The following is a 19,029-nucleotide window of genomic DNA, read 5'->3' as shown; positions in this document are numbered from 1 at the left end:
GAAAAGCAGGAGGCCCAGGTTGCAGCGACAGCGTTCCCTCAACCTGATCAAAGGACCTGTAGGCCACACAATCATTCTCTCCTCTCTTTTTTTACCCTCTCCTTTTCTCCCAAGGAATGAATTGTAAATTCGGAAGCAGAGAATTATGCAGTTTTTTTTTTTACTTACTCCCAAAGCCTGTTCTTTTTTTCTCCTGCTGTAATGTTCTCTCTAACTTAAGAATCGGCAGCACAAGTGCAGGAGTGCTTTCAGCCCGGGGTCCAGCTGCCAGCCATGGCTCTGTCTCTTTCACGGCTCCCACAAGGACTTGGGGCTTTCTCCTCTTTATTCTCAGGCTCCCCTCCTTGAAGGGAATCTTGCGAGGGAAACTCAATTGAGCCGTTTATACTGTTCCTATACAGTCTGGTTTATTAGAACCAGCACAATAGTACGATTGTTAGTTCCCAGAAAATAAAGAACTTATCAGTGTGGCGCTCGTAGAACTGTGCGAGCACCATTCTTTGTAACTGTAAAGTAAAAACTGTCATATTGAAAGAGAATGGCTTGAATGAGCTATTCTAGCTTATTATTATTTGTATGTGTCAAAACAAAAAGTTTGCTCTTATGATACACAGGAATGATTTTCTGAAGAATCTGTGGGAGGGGTTGAGGTAGTTAGCTACAGAAAACAAATAAAATCCATTTTCTTGTCATCTATTTTCATCACCACTCCTCATGAATTTAATTGTGTTGTGATTGTCTCTCCCTCGCTCTGTGAGGTTTCATGGTAGGCTTTCAGCGCCACACAGGCGATCATGTAGTCTGGCCCCAATTAGTTCAAGACCCAGATAGCCGTCTTCTTTGTGATCACAGCCGTGTTTGGTCGGCAGGGGAGCATGGAGCGGTGCCAACTGGGCACTGGGGCTGGGCCTGCTGCCAGCCTGACTGGGCACTGGTGCCGAGACAGGGAAGGGAGGCTGCTCTGCTCTCCCAGTAGCCAGCACATCTAGCTATTCACCTGGGCGGCAGCTTGCCAGGCAGGCAGCCAGACAGACACTCCCCACCCCTGGCTGCCTGACACTGAGACAGCCTATATGGCACCTTGTTTAGCTCACAAAGCAACAGGGGGGACAAAGCTTTTATCATAACAAATCCTTATTTTGAGATTTTTATGTCGTTTTTTTAAGAATCCTAGCTAAATACCTGACTCACTCTGATTCCGGTATCTTACATTTCGTGGTTTTACAAATACCTTTGTAAACATGGTCTTTTTCCCCAGACAGTTTTTTCTCCCCTCTCCTTTTTCATCCAGACAACAAGAACAATCTGAGCCTTGTTTGTAGCATCTGTGTGGAGATGGGATGAATGTAATAGTTTTCAATCGTTGCAAGGCGGAGTTCCAAAGGGAGCGAGTAAAAAAGGAGATTGACAGACGCTGCCTGGATTATCTCCTGGCTTTGAACTCGGTCCAATTTGTTGTTGGTGTTGTGTTACAGGTGCTAAGGAGATTGATATTGCTGCCACCCTGGAGCACTTGAGGGACCAGCGGCCGGCTATGGTCCAGACAAAGGTACTGTCCTCACCTCTACTGGGAACTCTAATGGACTCTTTTATTTTTGAGAGGGAGGGAGGGAGCTTACTATAGAGGCAGGTATCATTACGTAGTAAATTGGTGCACAAATGGTTCTTCACAACTGGATTTGGTGCAGGACTGATGCAATACTTTACAATGTAATGCAGTCAGAGCAGAAGTTATCTTGACATCCAATCCCCTCAATACATTTCCTCAAAGAGGATGATGTACCTCAGAGCCTTTGTACATCACCACCAGACCTCATTTAAAAGAGTCTAATACATCACCCCAGCCTACAGTCTACTAGAACAGACCTATCTGCACGAGAACAAAACTACGAAATGTAGAAACGTTATGATCCCTTTTTAATCTGAAAACCTAGCTTTAAGAAGTGTCTGCAATGCAGCTCTGATAATTAGCTTCAGAGGGATTGCCTTTGCTTTAGTGCAGTGCTACGTTTGTAGTAGGTGTACGGTGCTTCCTATATACTTCTAGAGAGAGAGAGAGAGAGAGAGAGAGAGAGAGAGAGAGAGAGAGAGAGAGAGAGAGAGAGAGAGAGAGAGAGAGAGAGAGAGAGAGAGAGAGAGAGAGAGAGAGAGAGAGAGAGAGAGAGAGAGAGAGAGAGAGAGAGAGAGAGAGAGAGAGAGAGAGAGAGAGAGAGAGAGAGAGAGAGAGGCTCAGTTAGTTCTGTGTCTTGTCTACGGTGGGATGTGTAACACAGGTACACTCAACAAATGTAGAACTTTTATGTCTGTTTCATTAAGCAGAGCTCTCTCTCCAGAGTGTCAGCTCAAATGGCACTAAAAACATAGAATGAACAATATTTATTCTGGTCAGACAATTCATAGTGCATCAACAGCCAGTTTGGAAACATGAATAATCATATTTTTGCTATTATGGTGATGAAAACATAATGTTTTATTAGTAGAAGTCTTTGTTTTCTGCAATACATTTCTGATGCAGTACTATTGATTTCAGTAGTTTAGGGTTCTACATCAGTGGTTTAGGTGCTACATACATAGTAGTATGAAAATGTATGCACTCACTAACTGTAAGTCGCTCTGGATAAGAGTGTCTGCTAAATGACTAAAATGTAAATGTTAGTTGTTTGTTTAGTTAGTAAATGCTAGTCTCACTCCCCCTAGTGGTTACTTATTGAATCACAGAGAAGTCAGGACTTTAATCTTTCACATGAATCGCTGTACTGTAGCTCCCCAGGTGTTTCGATTTCTGTAATATGAGTCTATTTCAAATTAATCTGGAAAGAACATTGGCTTTAACTTTACGTTGACTCTCTCTCTCTCTCTCTCTCTCTCTCTCTCTCTCTCTCTCTCTCTCTCTCTCTCTCTCTCTCTCTCTCTCTCTCTCCACCCTCAGGAGCAGTTTGAGTTTGCATTGACAGCTGTTGCAGAGGAGGTGAACGCCACACTCAAAGCTCTTCCACAGTGAGAGGAGTACCCACTACCGAGCGTCAGCAGCAGCTCTCCCCAGGGATCTCTCTCCTTCCCTCCTGTCTCCCACTCCACCTCTCCACCACTCCTCCTCTCCACCTCTCCATCTCTCATCCACCTCTCCACCTCTCCATCTCTCCTCCACCTCTCCACCTCTCCTCCTCCTCTCCATCTCTCCTCCACCTCTCCACCTCTCCTCCACCTCTCCACCTCTCCTCCATCTCTCCACCTCTCCTCCACTCCTCCTCTCCACCTCTCCGTCTTTGTGGATGTTGTGCGAGAAAGTGTGACCTGATCTTAGCCGTGTAATATAAAGCCTTCATTGTTTTGTCTATGGAGCTTGTTTCCAAACAGACAATTTAGTGCATAAAGAATTTGACTGATTGAAAATAAGTTGTATCTGTTAAATGATTGGAATATATTAATCACATAAATCTTGTTTTTAGATCTCTATGTATGCGTGTGTAAATGATTATCTTTGTCATCACATCTGAATCATAGGACATATTGAAGTTTGATGTCTTTTTTCACTTTGGTCCTATTATACGGTGTACTAAACCATAACATGTAATGTATATCAAAAGGAAAACTGCTCAATTAGGTCAAGTGAATACTGATGCTGATGCTAACTCTAGTTACCATAGTGATAATGATACCAAGCAATATGTGTTTCTTCAGATTGTCGAGACCTGGACAAATAATTGTAAGTTGTAAGTCGTAGACAACGATTGTGAGTAAACTAACTAATGTCAGTAAACTAAACTAAGTCATGCTAATGCCTGCCTCAAGTAAAGCAGTTCTATGGATTGGTGTGTGTACTGTATGATATTGTCCTTTTGTAAATAAAGCGTGTGATTATAAACTGGGTGGTTCGAGCCCTGAATGCTGATTGGCTGAAAGCCGTGGTATATCAAAACATTTAGTTTTACTGCTCTAATTACGTTGGGAACCAGTTTATAATAGCAATACGGCACCTCTGGGGTTTGTGATATATGGCCAATATACCATGGCTAAGAGCTGTGTCCAGGCACTCTGTGTTGCGTCGTGCTTAAGAACATCCCTTAGCCGTGGTATATTGGCCATATTCCACAAACCCCCGAGGTGCCTTATTGCTATTATAAACTGCCACTGGATGTCCCTGTGTTTTATTAACAGCTGAGTCAATATCTGATTCCCTAATGGCACCCTATTCCTTATATAGTGCACTACTTTTCACCAGGGCTCTATGTAGGCCATAGGGTGCCATTGGGGCCGTAGACCAGGCAGGTTTGTCTGCACTACAGGAGTACTGTCAGCTCTACCCCAACACTTTGTGCTTTGACTAGACTCATACCATTTAAATCACAAAATCTTATGTCAATCTCCATATGTTTGTGTCCATTGGATTGCATTCTGTTTTGTACATACATTATGTTCTGAATTGCAAATGATATGACCTGGTTGTATAGCATACACTACCAATGCATGGCTATTTCAAACTATTATTCGCCAGTAGTGTGTACAGTATTTCCTTTAGCCTCAAAATATATCCTAGTGAAACCTTGGTTAACATCTTTTGCTTAGCAGATATTACTTCACTTCTGTTTGACGAAACATATGATTGTACATTATGTATCCCATACTTCATGTCACCATGAAGAAAGCCAGAGATATGACTATTTACTTTGACAAGCCAAGGATATTTAATCATGCCATTTGAGCCATTCATTTCTGAACAATAGTAGTAGTGCCAGTACAGAAGAGGAATAGTGGATTGTTATTACATATTGGCATGAACTCCTTTTCCCTATCACAGCTGTGCGTTCCAAATGGCACCCGACTCCCTTTATAGTACACTTCTTTTGACCAGAGCCCTATTGGCCCTGGTCGAAAGTAGTGCACTATAAAGGGAATAGGGTGCCATTTGAAACACATCCAGAGTTAAAGTGGGCCATGTTTAGGCTGTGTCCTATACTGTCAACCACTGCAAAAACATTTTATCTTTCAACTCATTTATTTCAAGAGATGGCTGGTCTGTTCCACTGATCTGTATGTATATATTATTAGTCAAAAACCAACAGAAAATATTTTGTTCTATCAGTGAAGATACACTATTGTGAATAAAGTCCCATTATGGATGGTGCAACCTTGTACTCCCATTCTTTCCACCACTATCTGCTTTTACAGTTCCGTACATATTTATTTTTGCATTGTCTGAGTAGGCAAGAAACCTCTGTACAGACTACACTACAATCATCATACCTATTCAAAATGAGATCTGATCCTATTTCTCAAAGAGACCTTAGCACCGTAATTGTAAGGTCTGTGAGCAACAGCAGCACTGTATACGCAGGAAAGCCTAACACTAACAAAGCATTGGTCAATGTGGAGTGAGCGCCAAGTCACATCAGCCTGACAGTTAGCTTGGCGTCCTCCTCTTACCCTGCCAATCTCACCTCATTGTCAGCCAGAATGTCTGTGATTGGCTGGTTGCTATTCTGATCTCCAATCTGCATGGTGATTCACATGGCTTGGCAGCTTCATGCTACTTCAGACTATAGATTGTGCTGTCAACACTTCCAACCAACCACACAGTAACAGGATGGAACGCTGACTGACTCATGTCTCATTGTCACACTCACACACACACACACACACACAATGGAGAGAAGGAAGTCACCATAAGAAATATCAGTAATTATAAAAATATATATCAATAAACAACAAGCCTTATAGATAGAATCTATTCTGCTTTTCATAGTAAAAAGTTCAATTTACAGGTGGTATGGTAAGATAGCACACACACAAAAATAACTGCTCTAACTCTGCTCTTATGCCCAATCATCTGTGAGGATATAGAGCTCGTGGCACGTTCAGAGCTCTATTCAATCCGTATCGCGGAAGTTCAGCGTTACAGCGTGATTGAGATTTAAAGGCAATGTTCCCGCGTTAGCGGAGACTGCATTCGCGGTTAACACTGCATATGTCAGCTTAGTCAGAAATTACTGTTACATTTCTAACGCTTCAGCAATACAGATTGAATAGAGCCCATCGTCTCTCAAGTCATCGATTTGTTATTTTATGCTTTCTAAGTCAATATCTCAGCTAGCTACAGTACAGTATGTACCAAGCTCAGTATGTACCAAGCTCAGTATGTACCACGCTCAGTCAATAAGCTCTTGTTTTGCCTGGATAAGCACACTAAATAAACAGTGAAACACTATCTGAGTCCTAACCTTGCTCCTTCGGTCCCTCTAAGAACTGCCACAGAGCTAATAAAAATGACCAGCCATTATATTCTATTCTACCCTCTACAAACAAGGCACCTTTTCAGGACCATGGTCAGCTCTCTTCCCAGCACGTGTTCCACTACTGTATGTTAAATACATTTAATTAAATGTTGTGGGGTCCAACAGGTTTGTCTCACTGGAATACTTGGAACAGGCCCTTGTTAAAAGCCTACCTGTTTACAGAAATACCAGGATTTATCACATGACAGCTAGCTAGCTACAGGTTGTGGCACCACATCGTTGACCCTGAAAATAGCCGCTCCCCCTTTTAGTGATGTCATGCCAATACTGTGAATACTTGAAACAGGCCCTTGTTCAAAGTCAACCTGTTTTTATCCCTGTCTGACCATGTGAATGATGTGAGATTCCATACACAGCGACCATGGTCTCGTTTCGCTATAGTGTAATGCAAAATGATCAAAAGTTGTAGTTTTCTATTGGTCTGAGCGCCTCAGTTGGGTTAAAGCTTCAGGGCCATGATATGGTTGGCTGTTTATGTTTTGCGGTTTTGAGTCTAATCTCTGAATGCTGCTGGCTGTGGTGACATAGGCTACAGAAGTAGAACAGGAGCCTGATGGGTCTTCAGAGAGGTCATTTGAATAAAACCACCATGGAATATTTGAATGACTGTTGCTCCAACTGCCAACATCTGGGAGAATGTCCCAAACAACACTCTATCCCCTAGTACTTTTGACCAGGGCTCTGGTCAAAAGTATTGCACTATATAGGGGATAAAGTGCCATTTGGGACGCACAAAAAGACTCCGCATCACTTCAATCACTATAAAAATCTTTCTCATTACATCCAATCCAATTTGATTATTAATAGGCGTCACTGTGACTCTGGCATTTCATTTTGTTTCATCTCGCCCCCCATGCGTTCATCCTGGACACTTCTGGCATTTCATCGGTGTCATACGTGTGATGACCCCAATATTGCATGCTGTCACTCATCATTAGGCCGTTTATCAGCACCCCTCCAATTGCCGCACTCGGAGGGAATTTAACCATTTGCATACAAAAATTGCTTTCCTTCTGCATGGCATGAAATGACTGCTTTGCATAATTACAAATGATACGGGGATCTCAGACAAACCGTGTACTGGGGAATCAGGATGAATAATATGACTATAATAGAATAGCTACACTACAAGGTATGATGACACCCAGTGGGGGAACATGTCATGTGTTGAATGAGGAGAGGTTGTTAAGGAATTCCTCAGGTGTTATTTAGGTCTGTAAGTACCTTACATACTGCTAGTAATCAGCTTGTTATCAGCCATTAGAATGAGTGGAATGTCAGAACATTGTTTGGCTAAAAATATTAGAGCTGAGGTCAAGTTGTTTTCCTGTCAAAACGACAGTATTATTTTATTAGGGAAAGAATGTCAAATGCTCATATTGAAGGAACGAAGCTTGAATGGCTTTTTGGTTTCTGGATCTAAATGAATTTGGACCGATAAATAAAAGCTTTAAAAATAGTTTCAAAGAATGACAAAAGCCAAATATATCTTATAGTGATACCACTACTCAGAGTGATTGCCCATTGAAAGGTGACCTGTGTGTGTGTGTGTATGTTTATGTTCAAGGCTAGAGACAGCGAGGCTGGTGAAGTGCCTGGGCAGTTCTGGGCTGCTCTTCAGGTCTGGAGAAGCTTCATGCCACACAGTCACACACTATTCTGTGTATAGTGCACTACTTTTGACCAGGGCCCATAGGGATCTGGACAAAAGTAGTGTACTATGTAGTGAATATGGTGCCATTTGGGACACCTCCCTGGTGATGAGCTTGGAGCCTTGAGCAGTCAGCCAGATCCACCCTTCAGAATGGAGTACCCTCCTCCATCCCAAAGGGCCAGGGCTCACCCCTGCTGCCAGCACACACTCAACACTGGGCTGAGGAGACAACAGGACATAAGGACATTGAGGGCTTTCCCAGGGCTCCAAGTTGTTATTTTTTATTCTGTGGTATCCGGATATCTAATGGAACCCTAACCCTAACCCTATAACCTTAATCCTAGCTTCATGTCCACACCCCAGATCAGCCCTAACCCTAGCCATTGCCATAACCCTAACCCTAGCTTGATGTCCACACCTGGATCAACCCCAACCCTAACCCTAGCCATTGACCTAACCCTAACCCTAGCTTAATGTCCACACCTGGATCAACCCTAACCCTAGCTACAACCCTAACCCTAACCCTAGCCTGCCTTCTTCACCAGGAATCAAAGGGAGATATACTACCTGACCAAAAGACACCTGCTCGTCGAACATCTCATTCCAAAATCATGGGCATTAATAAGGAGTTGGACTACCCTTTGCTGCAACAACAGCCTCCACTTTTCTGGGAAGGCTTTCTTCTAGATGTTGGAAAATTGCTGCGGGGACTTACTTCCATTAAGCCACAAGAGTATTAGTGAGGTCGGGTACTGATGTTGGGCGATTAGGCCTGGCTTGCAGTCGGCGTTCCAATTCAGCCCAAAGGTGTTCGATGGGGTTAAGGTCAGGTCTCTGTGCATGCAAGTCAAATTCTTCCACACCGATCTTGGCAAACCAAACCATTTCTGTATGGACCTCGCTTTGTGAGCGTGGGCATTGTCATGCTAAAACTGTTGCCACAAAGTTGGAAGCACAGAATCGTCTAGAATGTCATTGTATGCTGTAGCGTAAAGATTTCCCTGTATCTGATCTCCATCACCTAGGACTTGACAATGGTTAATCAAATCTCCCAATTTTTGCCAATTTTTGCTCAATTTTGCATGCCTTCTCAAACAGCTGCAACTGTATATGCATTCGTAAATCAAGTCCTTTCTTGAGTTGGGCTCAGGGATGGAACAACTTTTGAGCATCTTTTGGCAGTTGATCTGCTTCTGTTCTGTGGGTGGCACTGTGTGCTCTTTTCGAAGGATGGGTCCCGGTCTCTCAGGGGCCCTGGGATCCGAGGGGATGGGGGTGGTCTGCCGGTCACTGGGATGACAACCCAACTTGGGATGGGGAGGGGTTTTAGCGGGTGGAATAGTGGGGAACAATTGGAGGTTTACTTAGTAGCAATGCAAATATCTTGGTATAGCTATAAGCAAGCAAGCAAGTTTATTTATATAGCACAATTCATACATCGAAGCAATTCAATGTGCTTTACAAAGATGTTTATCAAAAATAATGAAAACATAAAAAATAAAAATAAAATAAAAATCACTATGGTACTTTTTAATCTATGATAAATAGATTTGAAACTTGTATCTCATTATGGTAAATGGTGAAATAAGTATAGCCAGTTATAATTGTAATGGCTTAGCAGATAATAAGAAAAGACAATCAGTATTTACTTGGCTAAAAGAGAAAGAATATAATATACATTGTTTACAGGAAACTCATTCAACTTCATCAATTTTAGATGAAGTTGTGTGGAAAAAGTACTTGGGAGGCAAAATATATTTCTCCCATGGGCAAAAAATTCAAAAGGGGTGATGATATTAATTAATAGTAATTTTGAACCGAATGTGCAAATTGTCCAAACAGTTCCTCAAGGTAGATGGATGATTTTAAATATGTTATTGGATCATAAACAGATATGTCTCATTAACCTATACGGTCCAAATAATGATGATCCACGCTTCTTTGAAAAATATATATAATAATTGATCAACCCTACAAGGAATACAAGACTATATTATTCTATTATTATGGTGGGAAATTATAATACGGTTTTAAATACCTCTATGGACCGTAAAGGAAATCACACTACAAACTATCACCCTCATGCACTTTAGGAAATCATGAATGTCATGGATATATTGGAACTAGGATATATGGAGGCTTACATATCCTGACCTAGTGAGATATACAGTGGGGGAAAAAAGTATTTAGTTAGCCACCAATTGTGCAAGTTCTCCCACTTAAAAATATGAGAGAGGCCTGTGATTTTCATCATAGGTACACATCAACTATGACAGACAAATTGAGGAAAAAAAATCCAGAAAATCACATTGTAGGATTTTTAATGAATTTATTTGCAAATTATGGTGGAAAATAAGTATTTGGTCACCTACAAACAAGCAAGATTTCTGGCTCTCACAGACCTGTAACTTCTTCTTTAAGAGGCTCCTCTGTCCTCCACTCGTTACCTGTATTAATGGCACCTGTTTGAACTTGTTATCAGTATAAAAGACACCTGTCCACAACCTCAAACAGTCACACTCCAAACTCCACTATGGCCAAGACCAAAGAGCTGTCAAAGGACACCAGAAACAAAATTATAGACCTGCACCAGGCTGGGAAGACTGAATCTGCAATAGGTAAGCAGCTTGGTTTGAAGAAATCAACTGTGGGAGCAATTATTAGGAAATGGAAGACATACAAGACCACTGATAATCTCCCTTGATCTGGGGCTCCACGCAAGATCTCACCCCGTGGGGTCAAAATGATCACAAGAACGGTGAGCAAAAATCCCAGAACCACACGGGGGGACCTAGTGAATGACCTGCAGAGAGCTGGGACCAAAGTAACAAAGCCTACCATCAGTAACACACTACGCCGCCAGGGACTCAAATCCTGCAGTGCCAGACGTGTCCCCCTGCTTAAGCCAGTACATGTCCAGGCCCGTCTGAAGTGCATTTGGATGATCCAGAAGAGGATTGGGAGAATGTCAGATGAAACCAAAATAGAACTTTTTGGTAAAAACTCAACTCGTCGTGTTTGGAGGACAAAGAATGCTGAGTTGCATCCAAAGAACACCATACCTACTGTGAAGCATGGGGGTGGAAACATCATGCTTTGGGGCTGTTTTTCTGCAAAGGGACCAGGACGACTGATCCGTGTAAAGGAAAGAATGACTGGGGCCATGTATCGTGAGATTTTGAGTGAAAACCTCCTTCCATCAGCAAGGGCATTGAAGATGAAACGTGGCTGGGTCTTTCAGCATGACAATCATCCCAAACACACGAGTGGCTTCGTAAGAAGCATTTCAAGGTCCTGGAGTGGCCTAGCCAGTCTCCAGATCTCAACCCCATAGAAAATCTTTGGAGGGAGTTGAAAGTCCGTGTTGCCCAGCGACAGCCCCAAAACATCACTGCTCTAGAGGAGATCTGCATGGAGGAATGGGCCAAAATACCAGCAACAGAGTGTGAAAACCTTGTGAAGACTTACAGAAAACGTTTGATCTGTGTCATTGCCAACAAAGGGTATATAACAAAGTATTGAGAAACTTTTGTTATTGACCAAATACTTATTTTCCACCATAATTTGCAAATAAATTCATTAAAAATCCTACAATGTGATTTTCTGGAGAAAAAAAATCTCATTTTGTCTGTCATAGTTGACGTGTACCTATGATGAAAATTACAGGCCTCTCTCATCTTTTTAAGTGGGAGAACTTGCACAATTGGTGGCTGACTAAATAAAAATTTTCCCCACTGTACATGGTGGAGGCTCAATCAAGCTAGTCGTCTTGACTACTTTCTTATGTCATTCTCTCTGGCACCAAAAGTTTAAAAGGTGTTGATAGGGGACAAAATGCGGTAGGATATTGGAAATGTAATCAAAGCCTATTGGATGATAACAAGTTTTTAACTAGGACAGAAAAATGTATAACTGACTTTTTCCGACATAACATAGGTACAGCAGATCCCCTTATTGTATGTGACACTTTTAAATGTACCTTTAGAGGCCATGCAATGCAGCACTCATCTAAAAAACAAAAGCAATTTAGGTCAAAAGAGTCCATATTAACAAAGGAAATGGAAGGACTAACAGTACAGATGGATAGCAATAAAATCTGTACCATAGAGGCTCAGAATAAGTTAGAGAAAAACAAAAAGAAATGGAGGAACTTATTCAAGAAAGATCAAGTGTAATATATTATAAAAAATAAAGCGAACTGGATGGAATATGGGGAAAAATGCACCAAATTCTTTTTAAATCTTCAACATAGAAATGCTACCAAGAAAATGTATTGAAAGTTGTTACAAATGACGGAGTCACCCATGATTCACCAAACTATATTTTGAAAGCAGAAGTAAAGTACTTTAAGCATATGTTTTCGTTTCAGTCTCCTCCATCTCCACTAACCGAAGCTAATTGTTTGGATTTGTTTTCTATTAATCATGTAAAATGAATGGCTGTACAGAAAGACTCATGTGAAGGCCAAATCATAGAGGAAGAACTTCTTAATGCAATTAAAGCCTTTAAGTTCAGGAATCTCCAGGGTTGGATGTCAAACCTTTTTTGATATACTCAGAGGACCGTTATTAGCATGTTTTAACCACTCCTATATAAATGTTATATTATCAGATACTCAACAAGAAGGTCTGATTTCATTATTACTGAAACAGGATCCAAGTGGTAAATATAAAGATCCAGTCCATAAAAAAAATTGGAGGCCTCTTACACTTCAGTGTTGTGATGCAAAAATTCTAGAATTAAAAAGGTATTGTCAGATATTATTCATCCGACAGGTTTTTTACATGGGCAATACATTGGAGATAATATAAGACAAGTACAGGAAACAATAGAACACTATGAAACATCTGGGAAACCAGGCCTGGTATTCATAGCTGACTTTGAAAAGGCTTTTGATAAAGTATTAGATCATTTATTTTGTTACTGTCCATATGTAGCTTGTTTTTGGTCACAGGTCCAGGAATGGCTGAAGAATTGCAACATTTACCTGGAGTTAACTCTGCAGACAGCACTACTGGGGATTTGAAAAGTCATAGTCAATCGATCAATAATATAATAATACTTTTAGCAAAAATGTTTATCTTTAATTTACAATCTCTAGAAACTATGAGAATAGAAAGATTCAGAACTTTTGTGAAACATCACAGCACAGTTGAAATAATATATCATTTACATTTTAGTCATTTAGCAGACGCTCTTATCCAGAGCGACTTACAGTTAGTGAAAAAATTTTTTTTTTATACTGGCCCCCCGTGGGAATCAAACCCACAACCCTGGCGTTGCAAACGCCATGCTATATCAACTGAGCTACATCCCTGCCGGCCATTCCCTCCCCTACCCTGGACGACGCTGGGCCAATTGTGCGCCGCCCATGAGTCTCCCGGTCGCGGCCGGCTGCGACAGAGCCTGGATTCGAACCAGGATCTAGTGGCACAGTTAGCACTGCGATGCAGTGCCTTAGACCACTGCGCCACTCAGGAGTTCAAAAACAGAAATCCAATATGGATGGTGTTAAGCGATAGATGGGAGGGGTTGAATGGAGCTGAAGGGTGGGACCAATAACAACAAGATAACTCATGTAAAATGTACTGTGTCCATAAAATGTATATAGGATCAGAACTTTTGTGAAACAGAACAGTTAAAAATATATGGCAAATAGAAATCAAACTGGATGGACATCAGAAATAGATGGGAGAGGTTGAGGGTAGAGGAAGGACTAAAAACAAACAAAATATAACTATTGGAGAATAGATTGTGTCCATAAAATGTATATATTGTGTATAAGCTGGAAGTAGAAGCCTAAGGTTTGTTGTCCATTAGTTTACTCCAATTAGCGGAGGGGTGGTAGGGTTAGTGGAAAATAATAAAGGAAAATATAGTTTTAAAAGATATGTATATATATATATATATATATATATATATATATATATATATATATATATATATATATATATATATATATATATATATACAAAAAAATACATAGGGGATTGGAAATGACGCAGACAATTACATTGATGGAAGCTACAATCTATCTGCAATATTAAAGCTGATCTACCCCCCCCAAAAACTAAAGATGTATAACAAAAAAATATTTCCTTCACTGGAACTAAGGGGCCTAGCCTGAACCATGAAAAACAACCCCAGACCATTATTCTTCCTCCACCAAACTTTACAGTTTGCAATATGCATTGGGGCAGGTAGCGTTCCCCTTGCATCCGCCAAACCTAGATTCGAACGGGTATGGCTAAAATTGCAGAATCCACTCATTTGAAGGTGTGTCCACATACTTTTGTATATATAGTGTATGTTCAACACTCAGACTTATGCAAGGATCAGATGTATGCAGTGATAAATAGATTATAGTGGCTCAGGCTGCTACTGCTCACTTAATGTTATTAAGTCTTTATCAGAACAGCATAGAACATCATTATTAAAAATCTGATATTATTAATTAAGAACACTCAGGACCTTCCTTTGGAGGCGAATGATGATGTGAAATGTATTACATGATGAGACAGAGGTTAAAATAACCCATATATAAATTAGGGTCAAACCAGATATGACAACTACTTTATTAATGATTCATGTTCTTTATTATTGGCAAGTTATTGGCAAGTCTCCACTATAATTCAACAGTAACTCTGAAATTGGTTGCATTTGATTAGAATGTAGGGTAACGATCAGTGTCATAACATATTATAACATTTTTAAATTTTAGTCATTTAGCAGACGCTCTTATCCAGAGCAGCTTACAGGAGCAATTAGGGTTAAGTGCCTTGCTCAAGGGCACATCGACAGATTTTTCATCTATTCAGGTCGGGGATTTGAACCAGCAACCTTTTGGTTACTGGCCCAACGCTGTTAATCACTAGGCTACCTGCTGCCCAGCAGGCATTGTAAAGGATGTTATAAAGCATTATATTTATGTACTTCATAGAAAATGTTGCCAAATGTAGACATGGGTTTTATAAGGTAAATGGCAGCTACTGCCACATTGACCATCAGATAGTATGTGTTCATCGGCCTTCATTCTCCACACTGCTCTCAGCGGCCTCTTCCTGTTAGTGAGATAATACCTGTTGTATTGTGGTGTTCTCTGCTGCCAGTGTTTTGTCCCTCATCTAAAAGTAATCTGTAATCTGGGAAGGGAGGGGGGTATTGGGGGGGATTGTTCCGAGCCGTCATCCATGCCTCCTGGAGACAAAACAACAGATATTGACCTCTGACCTGTGTTTGCATGAGAATTGATATCAATATTCTAGAGTCCCGGCAGTGGCAACTGGCTTTACACAATGGCCGGCTCCCGAATTCCAAACTCCTGATTCCTTTAATGAACCCAGAATAAAGTGTGTGTATGGGGAAAGCAGAGCGCGGAGAGAGGGAGGGAGGGAATGAGGGAGGATTGAGCTCATCTGCATTTCAGATGAGGCTTCTATGAGAAAATCAACCATCCATAATTCATTACATGTTTCCTACAGAGCCTAGCGACAGTGGAGATCCTAGCAACAGAATCCTAGCAACAGCAACAACCACCCCCTCACCCACAGCCTATCAAGAACCTGCATGTCTGATCCAATTTAGCCAATGGAGAGAGGGAAGGAAGTGAGAGGGGAAATTATGTGTTTCTTCTCTCTCTTCCAGCTGTGTGGACATACCACTGAGCCGCGACCTTTCGGTGTCTGCTCAGGTACACCCACCCCCCCACACACACACACACACACACACACACACAAGCACACACGCACACACACACACACACACACACACACACACAAATACAAACACAAATACAAACACAAATACAAACACAGCATGCAGAGACAAATACCATGTTTGTTGGAGAAATACTTATGAAAATAGTGTTTTATACACATCCACCTTGGTACAGAGACTGGACAAAAATAATGACAACTGTCGTGATGAAGACCATGTCAGTCAAAACATTATCACATCATCATTATATCATATGCTTTTCCTAAAGGAAAGCATGTCCGACAGGAATATCAAAAGATCCTAGAGGTTCTACTCCTGCAGGATCTTTAAAATTCCTTCTGGATAGTGCAAGTTCCTACAGTAGTCCTGTAGGAGCATCGTGAAAAACTTCTGACAACTTCACAGTTGGGCCACAATCAGTCCACAGGCATTCTATGGTATGAGGGGGAAAAACTAGTTGACTGAATCCAATATGTATTTGCATCTGACAGACACAACAGCTTCTTTCTATTTCCTGGCCTGAGGTGGGAATTATCTAGAGAGTCATTAATTGGCTTAGTCTAAGAATGGAAAGGGGAGGTTTAGCCTACCTGCTATTTCAAAAGCCAACACTGCTCATTCACAACTGCAATCTCTACCAGGCAATCTACAGTATCACAGACTCTTTCATCTCAGATGGTTTCTATCAAAATTGAAGTGTTGTTGTTTGTAATGCAATTTACAGGGCTTATCTGGCATACATAAAAGGGTGTGTCAATTTTACTCTGTATTGTCCATCCAGGCCAGGGAATCAGCTACAGAAAATGTGGCATTACTTAGCGTCCTACATCCATATAGTATTCATTTAAAAGTCAAAAAAAAGGATGTACCAATCCTGGAATGCCCCTTTAAGAGATGTAGCTTCTATCTACAGGAAGTTAAAACAGCTCTCTCTCTTTATGAAGAGAATTATTATTTTTTGATATTTTCTTTGAAAGTGACATTGAACTTCATCAGATCTCATCACCACCTCCCTCCCCTTGCTTTTTGAAAATGTGTGAGTATGGAGGATTCAGTGTGTGTGTAACTGATACAATTCTAGATGTGACAGTGTGTGGGTAGAGACCCCATTAAAGGGCTAGCGAGGCCTATGTGACGACAGGGTGACACACAGCTCATTTGGATCAAGATCAGAAAACTGCAGGTCCCCTGACAGGTGGTGATCTCCCAATGTGCTCTTAGAAATAAGAGCACTGCACTGACTCATATCCAGACATAGGATCGCCCAAATGACACCCTATTCCAAACATTTTGACCAGAGCCCTATGCACTACATAGGAAATAGGGTGCCAGTTGGGACCTTGATATATATTTCTAAATTAGGGAGAATTAATAATAATCTCCAGATTAAATGAATATGATAGGGTCAGTTGAAATCATTTTCCCTGGGCCAACAATAGTCAACTTTCTATTTAAAAAGGTAATGACTCTGTTGCCTGAATGTGCTAGTCTGGCGAGAAAACCCCCATCAGAATGGTATGGCATGGAATAACCAATAGCAGTATGGATTGGGTAACCAGCCATGCAATAACCTGTCCTAGCATATAATAGATATGTATTTTCCTATTACTTCTGTTCATGTGTCTGTTTGATTCTTCACATGTAGAGAGCTGCCATGGATCCTTGCCTACCGCCATATGGTGCACAGTCTTTGCCCTAGCTTTGGGGATTCACACATCAGTCTGTGCTCTGCTTCTATTAACAATTTAGCAATAGATGCTGTGGTCACACTTCAGGATATCCCATTTCCCTTTCTCTCTCACTCTCTCTCTTTCACTCCTCAGGATTGTTTTGCTCCATGACTGCTCAGATTAAAGAGATTGAATGGGATCTTAAGTGCTTACAAATTTGTAAAATATTGTACGAATTGGAATTCATAACATATCATACGAATTGGATGACGTGAGCTCTACTTTCAAAACTACTGGCTGAAATTATTTTTTTAAACGTTATACGGCATCTTTAAATCAGCAGCTTCCTGCCACTGTCTGACAGTTTGTATCTAGTTGGCTCCAGTCCAGATCAGCCTGAGACACAGGCCTGCTGTGAATCAGCATATTGGCAAATGGAACTGCCATAATTTAGTCCTGAGGGGATAAAAGCTGCTAAATAATAATCTCTCACATCCACCCCTTGCTATATTTGTATGTGCAAAACACTATTTTACATTATTTAAACAGACAACAAACGGGCTAATCATGGCAGTTGGTAGTAGGTACCTGCATATATCAAAGGAGTGTGAATCTCCTTGACCGCAACTTTTAATAACTGATAGCAACAACAACACAATCTGGCCCAATAATATTTTTTAAATGAGATGAAAAAAGTGTTGGATCTTCTGCACATGCGACAAGAATGCAACATTGATTTTCACTGCCGCACAGACAATACACAACTTTACATTTCTGTGTCACCAGAGGATTTTAGCTACACGGTTAAATTATTAGACTGTATTAGTGATTTAAATACTTGGATGTCTCACAACTTCCTCCAGCTAAATCAAGACAAGACCGAGGTACTTATTGTTGGAGCCAAAGCACAGAGAGAGAATCTGGCCACACATTTTAATTCATGGGTAATAAAGATAAAACACCAGGTAAAAAACCTAGGTGTTATTTTAGATTCTGAACTCAATTTCGAATCACACATTAGGAATGTGACCAAAATAGCTTTTTACCACCTGAGGAACATTGCCAAGGTGCGGCAGTTTCTCTCTCAGGCTGATACAGAGACTCATCCATGCTTTTATTACAAGCAGGCTTGACTACTGTACTGCTCTCGTGTCTGGTCTACCAAAGAAAGCCATTGGTCAACTGCAAAATGTACAGAATGCTGCAGCACGGGTACTGACCAAGACCAGACAGAGAGCACATATTACACTTGTTTTAAGGTCTCTGCACTGGCTGCCTGCGAGTTTTATAATTAATTTAAGATTCTTCTATTGTTTTTAAATCAATCCACGATTGTACACCTCAATACATGTCAGACATGCTTTTAAGTTATGTACCCAGTAGGTCCCAGGTCCTCTGGCACTGGCCTTTTAACTATCTCAAAGCCTAGGACCAAGAGGCATTGAGAGGTAGCCTTTAGTTACTATGCCCCCAGCCTCTGGAATAACCTGCCAGAGAACCTGAGGGAGGCCGAAACTGTGGACATATTTAAAAGAGATCTTAAAACAGACCTTTTAGCTTTACTTTTCCTTAGGGTGATTTTTAGTCATTTAGTTTTAATTGTTATTCTTTTGTTTTTTTATTTACATTTACATTTTAGTCATTTAGCAGACTCTCTTATCCAGAGCAACTTACAGTTAGTGAGTGCATACATTTT

General features: G+C 40.9%; 1 protein-coding gene across 1 annotated transcript in view; it reads left to right on the top strand.

Annotated features, from left to right (window-relative positions):
• The window catches only part of LOC311150468 (receptor-type tyrosine-protein phosphatase N2-like), a gene marked incomplete at both ends in the record, with an annotated part of 137,999 nt that extends 134,998 nt beyond the window's left edge, over positions 1-3,001 (top strand). The window contains 2 exons of the mRNA XM_084187967.1: positions 1,476-1,549; positions 2,930-3,001. Of these exons, the coding sequence (XP_084044093.1) occupies positions 1,476-1,549; positions 2,930-3,001 (146 nt within the window). The remainder of the gene's footprint in view (positions 1-1,475; positions 1,550-2,929) is intronic.
• Between the last annotated feature and the right edge of the window lie 16,028 nt (positions 3,002-19,029).

Source organism: Coregonus lavaretus (assembly GCF_964263955.1).
Source record: "Coregonus lavaretus genome assembly, chromosome: 23".
Lineage (NCBI taxonomy): Eukaryota > Metazoa > Chordata > Actinopteri > Salmoniformes > Salmonidae > Coregonus > Coregonus lavaretus.
Note: the sequence above shows the minus strand (reverse complement) of the source record. Positions and strands in the feature narration are given on the sequence as shown.